General features: G+C 48.7%; 1 protein-coding gene across 1 annotated transcript; it reads right to left on the bottom strand.

Moving 5' to 3' along the window:
* TMEM268 (transmembrane protein 268) lies at window positions 1-9,958 on the bottom strand. Its single transcript, XM_054849097.1, has 9 exons — window positions 9,061-9,958; window positions 8,241-8,572; window positions 7,033-7,142; window positions 6,363-6,470; window positions 4,994-5,143; window positions 3,769-3,879; window positions 2,238-2,318; window positions 1,161-1,346; window positions 1-330 (listed from the first exon to the last, which is right to left on the bottom strand). The coding sequence occupies exons 2-9, from the start codon at window positions 8,344-8,346 to the stop codon at window positions 151-153; spliced, it is 1,032 nt and encodes a 343-aa protein (XP_054705072.1). The 5' UTR covers window positions 8,347-8,572; window positions 9,061-9,958; the 3' UTR covers window positions 1-150.
* Window positions 9,959-14,365: the final 4,407 nt, after the last annotated feature.

The raw sequence follows: 14,365 nt of genomic DNA, 5'->3' as shown, positions 1-14,365 counted from the left end.
TGTCTTGCATGTTTTATTAGAGCCCTATTTCCACTCGTTCATCCAGATAAGTCCAGGATGAGCGATTACAGCCCTCTCCTCTGCCCCACAGTTTCTTCACACAGTTGCGTACAGAGAGCTTTTATTTCAGTGTTTTCCAACCCTCTCCGGTCACCTGCCCATGAACCAGCTCTGGTGTGTGTTGAGTGCGGTGGTCTCGATGAACTGACAGAGACAGGGGACACTGCTGTGCTCCAGGTGCCCCCCTGCCACGGCCCGAGGGAGGCAGCCAGTGACCAGGAGCCGGACGTAGCATCCGCTGAAGATCACCAGGAGCTGCTGGGCCATCACCTGGAACAAGCACGAGAGGTGTCAGAGCAGAGCATCTACCTGCAGGAAGAGCGGATGATACACTAAACACCGTTTACTCCCTCGTTCAAGGACTGTCCTCGTCTGAAACAGGACAGGAGCCAATGGCATATATATAACTGTCCCAGATCCCCTTCTGGTCACAGCAGTGCGGGCACACTGTCCCCGCAGAGGAGTGACATGAAATGACCGCTTGCTGGTGGGTGGCCGGGGAGCCAGGCTGCTTGGGGACCTGCCTGCTCTGTCACTGCCTCCTGGTGCTTTTTTTTGCCTGTAGACAGCCAGAGAGCTTCAATCTGCAGGGATGTCATCTGCACCAAATTCACTTAGTAACGGTGAGTAGAAAACTGTAAAATAAATCAAAATCATCCCTTTTGAAGCTTCTTGCTGAGCGGGAATGAGGACACATTTGTTGCTCAGCATGGCACAAGTCTTTGAAGGCACGTGCCATGGAGGAGACAGAGGCAGGGCATGGTCATGTCTCATCCCCAGCCCGGACACAAGTGCTGGGTCCCTATATGGACCCTGGGGAGATGTTATCTTCCAAATAGGGACTGCCGGCCACCAGCAAGGAAAAGCCCAATCCATGAATTCCTCAAGGATTAAGCACTAGCTGCTCAGTAAGCATTAACTGCTCAGCAGTGTCAAGGCTGGAGAAGGTGTGTGTGGACCTCCAGGCTTCCAGGTGCTTCTACAGGTGAAAAATGAGGTGAACCCCATGGCTGGTGGCTGCTGGGATGGGTTTCGGAGTCGAGGTGCCTGGGGAAACGATTCGGCACCTCTGTCTGTCAGGGAGGAATATTCGTCCCTACCTCTGGTGGGCCCTCGGGAACGAGACAGAGCAGCTCGTTGCATGTCACAGGCTTTTTATTTAGGTTCACCCCGCTGGATAAAAGAGGGGAGTCTTCACGCAAAGCCTCTTCCTCTGTCCCCGGGTCGGGCCGAACCACCGCCTCCATAACCACACAGAGCTGGTCCAGGCTGCGCCGCAAGTCTGACTGGAAGAGAAAGAGATTTGGGGGATGTCCAAGGGCAGGTAGAGTGCTGTCCTGGGGACAGCCTTTAAAGGACACGATTTCCTCCTGCACGTTCTTTACTCCCAGCAGTTATCATCCCAAGAGTAAAAAAGGCAGCACTGGCCAAGAGCCGTGCCCAGCATTTGGAGCTGAGTGTCTTCATCCTGCTGCCATCAGCTGCCTCTTGTGCTGGTGACTACTCCCAGCAAGACGGTTACAGCCTGGCACGGAGAACCTTGTCTTTAAAAACTCTATGGGTTATATCAGCCAATATGTGAATTGGTGTGTAGCTGTCTATCCCCTGATCTGCATCTGTTGGGAGATGAGCAGCCCTGAGATTTTTTGGAGGGCTGTACCCCATCACCTCTCATCCCACGGCTGTGGTCAGCAAGGGCAATTCAGTGCAGGACAGCACCGTGTCTGTATAGTACACACCCGCATAAAGGAAAACATTTTCAGAAGGCCAAGAGGACAACATTTTTGTACAGTTAACCCAGTATAGTGTTTACTTATTCCTCAGGCTATCCCATTTATTTCAGGAGGACAGCTCAAGGTGTCAGCTATTTCAAGTTGTGACACATGCTTTCAAAATTTGCCCTTGATTCTTGATGACTTTCCTTTGTTAAAGTTGTACAGTTAATTATCCAGATATGCACATACCACAGGTCCTAAACATATTCCTGCTGAACTGGGCACCGACAGATGCAGTTTACCCACCTCCCAGGCTGTCCAGCTCCCAGTTCACAGCAGGGGATGCCCAGGAGGACACTCACTCAGTTCTCCTTGCCCACCTGCACCCCACGAAAGCCTGGGCGTAGGCGTGGACATGCATGTGTCACTGCGGGAGCTCGAGCTGCGTCTGCTGTCGCTTACCTCTCGTGTCCTCTGCAGGTCCGCGATGTGGGCTGACAGGGACTGGAGGCAGCGCTCTGGGCTGAAGTGCACGAACCACAGCTGGGATGGGCAGGGTTAAGGAAGGGGTCTTTCCGTGGTTGCCCCTCTGCAGCCCTCTGCCTCTGTGCGGATCGTGGTACAGTCCTCGCAGGAAGCAGAGCAAAGGCAGCTGGTGGCTATGGGATGCTCAGGACACAGTCAGGAACCAAATAACACATCTCAGGGCTGATTTTAAGCCAAGAGGGTCTGGGCCAAGACAAAACCTCAAGCTAATGGGGAAGAGAAGAGGGGTGGCAGGGAAAGGGGACATTGCCAGTCCTCCTCACACAGCCTGGGGGGGGTGACAACTGGGCTAACCCAAGGCCATTGCCATCATTCATCTCAGTGGCCTTAGATCTAAATAAACTGGTGGGTCACAGTGACTTAGCTCCCCTAAACTCCTTTCTGCTTTCTTCCCTTTGTTTCTAGGGATTCATTCCATTTATTTTTACAAAATGTACTGTACTTGGTGCTTGTCTGCAGGACGGAGGCACTGTTTGCAAAGAGTCTACCAAGAGCAACATGTTGGGGATGTGAGTCCTGCCAGCCTGGAGAGCAGCAGCCCCCCAGAAGGCAGCCAAAGGTCTGCCCTTGTATATCTACTCAAGCTGCCATCATCAAGGGGATTGAGGAACAGTGTAAAAGATAGAGAGTTGAAACAGATCTGACACCAGAACAGACAGAAAGTGTAAATCCTTGGGTTATTTTCTGCTCTCAGGCAGTTCTGGGACACGTGGGTAAAGGTGAAGGCTCGTTGGATTAGTCCTCACTTACTGAGGTGCAAAACTGCTGGCCTGAGCAAACGTGTAATTCAGGTTCTTAAGTGTTTCCTCCTCATTCTGCATGACTTCACCCCTGCCAGCCCTCCTGCCGTACTCCCTGCCGCCTTCTCTGACCCTGTGTTTCAGCCTCGCTTCCCTCTCCATTTGTACTTCATGCCTCTCTCTATCTATGGGGAGGTGTGAGGTCCACCAGCAAATCTGGGAGACAATCTCTCTCACCTTCCTGTAACACTTTAGTGTAGTTTTAAACTATCTTCTTTCCCCTAAATCTTTGTCTAGTGCAAAAGAGGTATTTCTGAAAAGCAGCAAATGAGCCCAGGGATGGGGACTCTGTTTTTCTTTGTGTTGTTTGTTTGGTTTTTTGCCATAGGCACATTGTTGTCACTCTGCTCATAATAAGAATCATCACTGTCATGTAAGTATAATACACTTTCAGAATAATTGTCTGCCCAAAGGACTAATCCCACTTCAATCTTTTAGACTCATTATTTCCAATTGCCTTTGGGTATATCTCAATCCCCACTTAGCAGGAGAATAAAAAATACCCAATCCCTCATGTCCAATAGGAGAAAAAACAAATCCTAGAAATCCCACCCTCTGGAAATCCTCATGGATCATAACATCAATAAACACCTCCACATCATTAGCTTCCCAGGAAGGATACGAAAAATTCTCTACAAAAAGGATACTTGTAGAATGTTGTGTGGCCCATCCAGGACATCTGTAATCCCCAGAATTAAACTGTGTTTGATAAAGATTTCATTGACAGCTGCCAGCCTCACATCTGTATTCATATTTATCTATTAAAAAATGCAAGAAAAAATTAATGTGCTCTACAGCAAAAGTTGGGCCAGCCTACGGCTACAAACTGCAGCTGGATAGTCCCAAATACCACATCTCTGAAAGGAAAACCGTGACAAGAGCTGTCTGCAGTCAGGGAGGATTGTCACCAGCCATCAGTATTGGCCTAGCCACCGCTAGCAGACGTCTGTGCGGACAGAAATCTCACTAAGGATTATTTCTCTTACAGACAAGATGTATGAAGTAGAATTGCCTTCCAGTATCACATTCTCTTTTCCATCCCCCAGCAGTCCCCAAGTGAAGGACTCCTCTCCTGAACCTCTGTGCACCCACACATTTGCCAGCTTTCCCCTTGGAAGAATCGTTGCACAGCTGTCATTAGAGGCTTGCTCCAAAATCCATTAAAATCAGTGCAAAAACCCCTCTGGATTTTGAATCAAGCCTTTCCAATATTATTCTTCAGATCACTCCTTCGAAGTTTCCATACCCCTGTGACTCCTGCAAACAGAAGCTGACAACAACCGAGCAGTGGATGCTGCAGGCTGGTTGCCTCTCATGCTGACATCATCTCCCTGTTACCTTCTACTGCCCAGACTACCTCGGGTTTATAATTTTATTGCAACTTCTATGGGTTAGGAGCTACCTTTTTGTTCTGGACCCATTGCCAGGCAGGTGCGGTGGGGGCCTGGACCATGACTCCAGGGCACTGCAGCGACACAAGTAAACAGTGCTGTTAATAGCAACAGGCAGACAGGTTGCAAGGACAGATGCAGGGCAGGAGCCGGCTCTGCTGGCGAGCCCTCGAGGCTTCCCACCAGCCGTGGGAACACGAACCGCGCTCTGCGAGGGTTGCTTTATCTCCAGCAACAGGCGATTTGAGCCAGCCTGCCAGGCTCCAACACCTACGTTTCAGGCGTTACGACACCTAACTTGGCTATGTAACACCCCTTGCCTGAACCCGATCTCCAACCCTGCTGTAAAAATATTCCTTCCTCCCCGGATAATTATGTTCTTCGCATGCATCTAGGAGACGGCCCGGATCCCAGCGCTTTGGTGGGAAGGAGACCTGCTCCTCACGCTCTGCATGCCCGCACGCAAGCAGCCTCCTCTTACCTTCCTCTGGTGACGATCGATAACCAGTATCACAGCTACAGTCACTGCTACGGCGGCCAGGGTCACCAGCACGCTGGCCTCCCAGTAGCGCCCGAAGGAACACAGCTGGACTGTGGAGTAGATGTTTGTCCAGAGAGACACGTAGAAAACCTGTAAAAATCCAGAGAGACTGATGATAGTCACAAAACTGTGAAAGTGAGAAAAGTCACAGGAAGAAGAAAATTACCGGTCCCTTCTCCCAGGGTAATGCCTTACCATAAATTAAGTCACATGAGATCTTCAGAGGGTGAGAAAGGACAGAAGTTCTTTCCAATAATAAATAGGGGAAAGAAAGGACTAGAAGGACTGAGTGAGCGCTGGTTTATTGTAAAAAATTACCAAAGACAGAGAGTGAATTATTAATGATGATTCATACCTAGGAAGGATTTCAGCCGAGTTCTTCCATTTAGATAAGAAATGCACTCACTGAGGCATATTGATAATCCTTCTAACAGTCTCCGTATTTAGAAAGCTCCTATGTCAAAGCACTCAAGGTGGTGCAGACACTACTCAATTGCAATAACACTCGAATGGTGGACGCTGACACTGGGCTCAAGGACTACACTAAGGGCTGACAGACTTGGCCTTTGCATACAGACAGGCAAAACTGAATTCATTTGGCCTTTATTTCAGATAGCATGCATTTGGGCGGGAGATTGCCTAGAAGCAAATATGATGTGTACCACACAGCGTGCCACGGCATCATCTTGCAATAATGTAACTCATTTGCACTAAACAGGCACCAAAACCCTCAAAACACTGAGCTCCAATTCTTACAATATTAGTGAAAGGAGGAGGAGACTTGTATAATGACTATCCAAAAAAATAAATGCAACTAAGACAAAGGAGTCAGATTTTATCACATCCTCAGCATGCTGCAAAGTATCAGCCTTACAGTAGATGCTAATGGTTGGGGTCTCTGGAGGAGCTTCTCTCACCAGAAGAAAAGCAAGACTAAGTAACCAAAGTTGACTGGTCCATTGGTCTAATTAGCATCAGGACCAGAGTATCTACAGATCTTTAAAATCAAATTAAAAAATAAAGTCTGATGGAGGTACTACTACTCCAGCCTATGCTGATTATCCAGCCACAGACAGCCCGCTTCAGTGGGACTACCAGGAAGGGGTTGGAGAAGGTGCCCTGCCCTCCATCTACAGAAATTCTGTGGACTGAGTTTTCTGAAGGAGCCCACTAGAATGTGTGAAAATCACTATCTCCTGCCACTCAAACCTCTCTCCCTCCCTGGCCACAAGAACCCCCGTGTAGGTCTTGATGCACCTCAGCAAGTCCATGTCTATGGCAAGCCTGCAAGAGACCCTGCTGTCCTTACCACAGCGATGGCTATGTGGAACGCCCTGGAGTTGTAGAACATGTACCGTCTCACTTCAGGCTTCAGGACAGCATCCTCGATTAACCTTCTCCACTGATCCGCTGCCACCTGCTCAGGGAGAAAACAGCAAACTAGGGTCACCCTCCAGTTTTGGGCTCCTAGCCCCATCAGAACCAGCCCGGGCAGTCATCATGGGGCCAGGCTGGCACTGCAACTGAAAGCTGTGTCCCGGAGCACCCTCCCACAGAGCACACCTCCGATCTCATCCATACAGCTGTCACAGACCAAAAACTTGTGTGCTTGCCTCATTTGCAGTGAGTAATATCTCCCTGAAAAGTGCAGGGAAAGTCACAAAGAGAAAACCACCTTTTTATGACAAAGGATAAGAGAAGACAGATTGTCCCAGGAACACTCCATCCCATCAGAGTGACTTTCAAGCAATTCACTCGAACCTATATTAAATGGATTTCTTCATGGAGGTTTAAGCCAAGATCATTACAGTTGACTTGCAGTCCATGGGGAATAGACTGAAGTTGAACTGAAACAAGCCACTCGAACAAAAAAAGAAAAGAAACGCTGTGAGTGATACAGGTGAAATGCAAATGACGCTAATCCAGCTAGCATTCACTCCTACAGGGTCCTCAGGGGACATTACGCATGAGGAGATTACCTGAACCCCAAGGGACTTCAGTTTCTCTGCACAAAGCTCCATGTCAAAGGAGGTGGCTGAGCAGTTGTTGTCCATGCTGAGCACCATGAGCACCTGGCCATTGAGCGGTTCTGCAAGAGCACAAAGGAGTCATGAGCATGGCTCTGGCACGGGTTTTTCTCCCAGCAGCTAAGGACCACGTGGCAAAGGGAAGGCTGAGGAATGCACACCACCCTGACATGTTGTAAATGGATCCAGAATCCCCCCTTGGACATTTCTAAGAACATCACAAAGAGCTTTGGAAGCAGCACAGCAGCCTGATGTCCCCTGTAAGGAAACAACCTACAAAAAGGGAGGTAACCCCAAACACATTCCAGGAGTGAGCAGTCAGAGATAATGTGATGCTCTGATCTTCAGCAGGATAACATCTTGCCTCACTGATCCCTAACTGAAAGGACAATGGACTCAAGCTTCTGGGTGTTCCTAATGATATCTGCCTCAGAGAGATCCCCCATCGCCTACTTACCCCTCCCACTACTAGAAAAAGCTTGAGCAATCAAAGCAAGGTGCTTTCCAACAATCATGTTGTCTGGGACGTGGCAGGGCTGCTCTGGAGCATGAGCTCCATAGGTCCTCCAGCATTCAGGTCCCTGCTCTCGCAGTGCTCCTGGGCAGCATGGCTCTGCTCAGGGCTCTCAGCTTCCCAGTTTCAGCTAGGGCTAGGATCAGAGGTGTAATCTGGAAACTCAAGTTGCAGTCAGGAGCCCAGAAAGTGTGAGGACAGCCTGCCCTAGATTTGGGGAGCCGACTGCTCGGAGCTGAGGTAGAGCAGCCTTGGAGCAACACAAGAGAGCTGTGATCTCCAGGCATCACATTTGGCATTCATCTAGAGTTTACACAAGCTGTGCTACGTCAAGAGGAAGAGCTCGAGTCTAAGGAAGTGGCGTGTTCAGATGAGATCCTGTTTCACTGAGATGTTTCACCCAGCTTTCCTTCCCCTTTGAAGATCCACGGTCAGCCAGGTGTCCCCTGGGGCTGCTCCTCCTGACACTGCCTGCTCAGTGCTCTCCCAGACTGCTGTGCCGGCCAAAACGCAGCATGTTACTTCATGTTTAGTTAATTTTGCAAATGAGGTGCTGTTAACGAGCATCTTTGAAAAATCTGTCTTCTGTTACTTTCAGGGCGCTGTACTCAGTGCTGCCTTTCTCCTTATCAAGTTGCTCACTTACCTTTTACCCACTGCAGGGATCCATCCTTTAAATCACTCTTACAATAGAGGATGGAGGAAAGTGACCCATTTTTCTCAATTCCACCAGTTTGGCTTTTATGGGCCATGCTGAAGGTGCCTCTCCTTGAGGCACTCTATGTAGTATTGTCAGGAATTCAGCACTTTTTGTGTATCCACCTTATCTTTCACTGCTAAGAAACCCCGATTCAGCCCCAAGGCAGCAGGCAGCCGATTGCTCTCCTTGGGGACCAGATTGTGAAATCTTCATTCACGCTCCCACTGACGACTTCCTTCAGATCTTGCTTTCCATGAGCGAGGAGGCATTTTCTAGCCCTGAAAAGAGGAAAAGAAAATCCCAAGTCTTGCAGATAGCAGCAAAGAGAGGGTAACAGCACAGATCACTTGGGTGTACTCTGCTCTTTGGACCCCACTCCCTGTGGGTTTTATCACCGGGTAGGTGTTAGCCAGCCGTAAGTGCAGTACGCACAGGCTCGCCTTTTGCTGCAATTACTTTTTTTTAATAGGTGGAAAAGTTCTCCTTAAATATTCCATAAATTATCCCAACAGCCTTAAATATTCATATTTTATGAACAATTAGCCCAGGAACAGGCAGGATTCCTCCTTGCAAAGCCAACAGGTTTTTTGCTACTGCTTTCAGTGGGCACTTTCAGAAGAAAGGGGAGCCGGTGTAAATGCCCTTTCCTGGAAGCAATGCACCCTGCTCAGTGACACAGCGGATAATTCCCCACCACACGAAGGAAGCAGTGCAGATAAGGAAGAAAAATGCATCCACCGAAGGCAGAGGCAAGCAGAGCTCTCACCCAGCAGCAGCAAAGCCTTTGAGGGTCTCTGCTCTCCTTTCCCCTCTCCTCTCTGCCGCGGGCGGTGCCAGAAGATGACGGGACACATCCGCGCAGCAGGCAGCATGCCCACGGGTTTTCCAGACAAACGCTGCTGACGTAGGTCTCTACCCTACTGCCAGGATCTGTGGGTGGCTATTAAAGCAAATGCTTGGAAGACTCTGAAGTTTACTTTTCAATTATCTTCTGCTCACGTGGCTCAGCTGCCTCTGTGCTGGCTTTACAAAACTGTCATTTACTTTTTAACCTCCTCTCCGTCTTACTTTTGCACCAGGCTCCTGGTGCAAGTCTCCTGGTGTTTGGTCTCTCCCGGAGCTCACCCGCTCTCCTTCCAAAGAGGATTACTTTATTTTTGACTGATGGTCGTTGCTGCAATTACCCCCTTGCACAAAGCCGGGACAGTCACCAGTTGAAGGACTGTCAGAAAGGAAATTGAGGCAAGAGAAACAACACCAAAGGTTCTTCTGATCGCAGAAAAACCCTGAAGAGGGCTGGAAACTCACACTTAAAGGAATCAAGCCATGGTACACATTGCACAAGAGGTGTGCAGTGTGTGTGTACACGGGATGGGCACAGCACCTGCTCTTCACCGACACAGGTGAGGAGCGATTCTGCTCTAGGTTGAGCACGACTCTCCAGTGCGATTTCCTTGCAGAGCATGGGCAGGCACGTGTTACACAGCACGTCTCCCAGCACCGAGAGGTGGATTCAAACAGTGAATTTTCTCACTCCTTTCCCCTTTTGCCTTCAATCCCTTCAGGTTAGCGTCAAACAGAAGGGAAAATGGAAAACAAAACAGAAAAGCCCGCACAGAACAGCAGCAAAGCAGAGAGTGAAACAAAAGGAAAACCTAATAAAAACCTACCACCCTGTTGTTGCTGCTATCGTGTGAAGTTAGAGATGAATCAAGGCTCTCTGGCTCAGAGGTTGAGAGTTTTGAGTCCCTGGAGGCCAGTCCCCAGGAGATGACGGTGAAGGGTGCGGCAGGGTCAGGGCAGCTCAGCCTTCCCCAGCGCATCTGGGGGCTGCAGGAAGGAAACAGCCTTCCCCAGCTGGGACGGGCTTATCTGCAAAAGCAGCTTTGCTTTTACCTCTTTGTGCAGCATAGACTCGTTTGGCTCTGTTGACTTTTACTGCAGAACAACTACCTGGTTTTGTAGATGGGTCCCCCCAAATCTTCTGCCTCCTCCTGTGCTAACACAAAGAGCATCCTCTCATCTCCTGCACTGCCCAGGCTCTGTGTCTCTCTACATCGCTTCTTATTCTTTATGCAATACCAACATTTCTCTGGTGACTTTGCCTCCTTCAGGCTATGGACCTTCTTTTAGGACACCTCCAAGCCCTAGCTAAACAGCAGAGAAACATTAGAAACATTCAGCAAGTCCTTCTGCTTCATTTCCAGAGCGACTGGCAGAGGCTTACCTTGTCCAGCTCACCTCCTGCTCCTGGGGAGCCAGCTCAGCTCCCACCTCCTCCTCCTCACTGTCCTTTATCTGCCATCATCCCACCGCGCTGCCCAGGCGCTGTGCAGCCCCACCGCTGAGCAGGGAGCTCTCTGGTCCCGCAGCCCCAACCTGTGCCAGGGAAGGTTGTTCTCTTCCCTGCGTCTCCCAGGGACCAGGGACTAACCAGGCACAGCTCACCCAAGGCAAGAAGCCTTCGCCCCCACGCTCCCTCTCATTACACGGAGCTGCAAGCACCAACTTGCAAAATCTCCCTTGTGCATGTGACTTTTCCCCTAGGCGCGTTTCAGAACCGTGGTTTTAACCCTCTAGAGTTCCTCAAAAGTGCTTTCCCACCGAAGACATGGCCTTGGGAGGAGGTCCCGCCACAGGAGGTAGGCTCACCTTTTGCAGGGTGGGGGTCCAAGAGCTGGAGCTGGACCCTAAAGGTCGTGAAGAGCTGAAGAGTGGCACAGACAGAAGGCTGTCCTCCTCCTCCTCCTCGATCAGCAGGGCAGGGCTCACGAAGTACAAATCCCACAGTTGCGTCAGGTTAGTTGCCATGAATATATTAGTCAAAGCCAAGCATCGATGAGGGGGCTGGAGAAATCAGAAGATGTGAACGAAGATCTCAAGGCTGAGAGCGGGTCACTGCATATTTAGCAAAAGGTCATGTTAAAGCACAGAGAACCAGGGATAACGTGCTGGGGGGAACTGTAACCCTCCTTAAAACAGGAGGCTGCGCTGATACAGAGGGCAGGTGTGAGTTTCCTCTCCAGCTGCTGGACTCGGAAGAAAAGCAGTAGGCTCAGACAGACGGTCAGACAGACCCCCCTCAGAACAGCCTCATGTGCTGGGAAAGTCATTCGCTTTCATGCAAAGAGATAATGCTGAGATACCACAGGAGAGAAGGCTCGTCAGCCTGGGTTCACATGGTTTCACCAAAAGCTAGAGGATCCATGGAGGCTAGGAACAGAGTGAATCAAGTATCTCAGCGACTGTTAGTCTTAATGAATAGTTAAAAAAAAAAAAAAAAAAAAAAAGGCAAACCAAAAAAACCCCTGCATTGCAGTACTGCAGTGCCTGTGTACCCTTCCAGGAGCAAATGACGTTCTTCTCTTGGAGGGACGAATTTCTGCAACCCTGCTTGCTCCAGACATTGCTGAGCAATGTGTTCATTACATCATGTGGCTGCATGGGGGACAGAACTGACTTCAAAACCGCTTACCCACATGGGATCTCGTTAGACTGGAAACTGGCAACTCACATAGTAACGTCGTCCAGGTATTGAGAAAAATCAGGTAAATCTTCTTGCTGTTGTTACCAGCTCAAGGCCCAGTTCAAATCCCCACCCAAGACAGGGCCATGCAAAGCTTCAGGTTCTTTTGCAAATGCTCCTCATCAAAAGCTTTGGCTTCGTTTCCTCCTCTTCTCGCCCACACAAGGATCCAGACAGAGGGAGAAGATGACGGCTAACATGCTTAGGAAGAGCACTGTCAGCTCACTGCAAAAAAATGCCTGGGGCAAAACTCTGTGGGGGCAATAAACTTGAAAGAACACTCATAATTACCTGCAGCACATCCACCGTATGCCTCTTGTTTAAGCAAGACGTGCGTGTACAGGCTGATCTTGCTCTTTTCGGGGGGGGGGGGGAGTGTAAAAAAGAAAAAGAAAAAAAGCTAATTCCAAGTTTAAAGCAATCCCACTTTTGCTGCTCTGAAACAGCAAAAAAAGCCCACACACTATTAAATCTTTAGAAACTTTTAGACTTTCTCTCTGAAGATTTCCAAAGCATCTGTTTCACACCTATCTAAGGAACTGAGGAGGAAGCTCCACAGCAGCTTACACCGATCTAAATGGAAGACAAAGTTTTCCATTTCTTTTTCTGAGATCATTTTCCACCCAGCCACCTCCCTGAACTCGCATATCTGGCCCAAAGGAGATGACGGATCTGCAGGTTGGGTTGTGTGGAGTCAAGGTCTCCTAGCCCAACTCTTCCTGACTTCAGGAGTCATCAAGCCACATGCTCAGAAACCTTTGGCAGGTGTTAGTTTTCCAAGCATCTTATTTGGTGCGTAATTTTGACACTTTTGTTAGGCAGGTGAGATCCTGCCAGGTATCTTCTCAATCCAAGCAGGTATCCTGTAGCCACAGGTCCCACAGAATAGTCTATAAAATATTCAATGATTAATATATTCCAATAAACAACACAGTTTAGATGCTAGCTGGACAATAAGCTGCTATCGTATTTGCACGTCTTTATATCTGCTGGGCTTCTGAAATGCAAAGATGTGTCTGCAACATTCCTATCCCACCTATTAGTGGCCCTACCAAAACTCGAGTATTAGAAATTTAACCCTCTTAAAGCCAACAGGGAGAACAACAAATACCAAGTCAATCAGTAAACTAGAAAGAAATTTGGAGAGAGGCAAAGGCTCACAAGAAACAGGGAACTATTTGACTGTAAAACAGAGAGAGGGCACTGGCAGGATCCCAGTGCAGACCGGAGATGCCTCTGTTTTGCAGAGCCCAGCTGACACCCTCTAAAACTGGCCCTATTTAAAAATGAAAGTCTTCCAAAAATTGAAATGTGAATGAATGAATGAAACAGAAGTGAATGAAAATGCAGACTTCTCTGCTCCAGCAAGCATCGTGTCGGCTGTACGTTCAGCTTATGCCGGCTGGCAGGGGATTTGGGGATTTGTTTTATACAAACGAGAGTTAAGGCAGCTTGAGGTTCGCCTTGAGCTTTGTTCACTGGTATCTGTGAAGAAGCAAGTCCTGACTTAACATAAACCCACGGCAAAGCTATTTGCAAAATCTCTCTCTCTCTCACTTCGCTTGCTCTTTGCCTATTTTCTAATTCCCAGTCTTACCTCTCTGATAATTAAGTGATGAGCTCCCACTGCAGCCTTCTCGCATAGGGACACTTTCACTCCACCGCCAAAGGAGACCTCGCCCGTCCTTCCAACACGATGAAACCAGCTGCCAGGGCCACGGTTATTAGGGGACAAAACCCAACCGCACGACCCCAGGACATGGGGACAGAGGACTCAAGCGGTGGCGATGCTGGAGCCTCTGCAGCCCCTCAACAGTCCTGCTAAAAAGCACTTCTAAACTAAATCTTTCCCATTTCAAATGAAGGTGATTACTTCTTCTAGCCTCAGTGAATCTGGGGAAAAATTAAACTTCTGTCCTCTTGTAAACAATCTCTAATTTATTTCAAGACTTGTCCATTCTGTGATGGACGCTCTAGACTAAATAATCCCTTACCTCCCCGTCTTCGTCGCTCTGAGCAGCATTTGCCAGACCTGCCCGGGCCCTCCGATGCTCCATTCAAACAATAACTCATTCTCACCTCTTTCAAAGCTCAGCGTCCAAACAGGACACAGAGACCTCACCACATTCATGAGCGTAACAACTCCTTCTCACCTCCATCTTACCTATCACTGTGCTGTACAGCGGTGACTTCATTTTAAAAACACCACATTTGCTGAATCTGGGGGAGTTCACCCTCATTTTCACAATTTCTGCAGTGCTGTGCAGCTGGTTATTGATTGCTTGGGTTTTGTGTATTTGATTTCACCTTTCCTAGTTCAGCGTTACGCTTCTCTTCAGGGAATCTCATGCTATTGGTTTCAGATCATTTCTCCCATTTATCAAGATAATTTTGAATTGTAATTCAGTCCTCTGTACTGTTTGTATCTCTTCCCAGCCTGCTGCCCTGGACATATATTATAGCTGCACTCCCTATGCCATTATGCTGCATTAATGAATATATTACAGGGAACCTGATTCCAGTAAAAAAAAATCTGCATTTGAAG

Source organism: Grus americana, chromosome 20 (genome assembly GCF_028858705.1).
Source record: "Grus americana isolate bGruAme1 chromosome 20, bGruAme1.mat, whole genome shotgun sequence".
NCBI lineage: Eukaryota > Metazoa > Chordata > Aves > Gruiformes > Gruidae > Grus > Grus americana.
The sequence above is the reverse complement of the archived record's forward strand: the minus strand, read 5'-3'. Positions and strand labels throughout refer to the sequence as shown.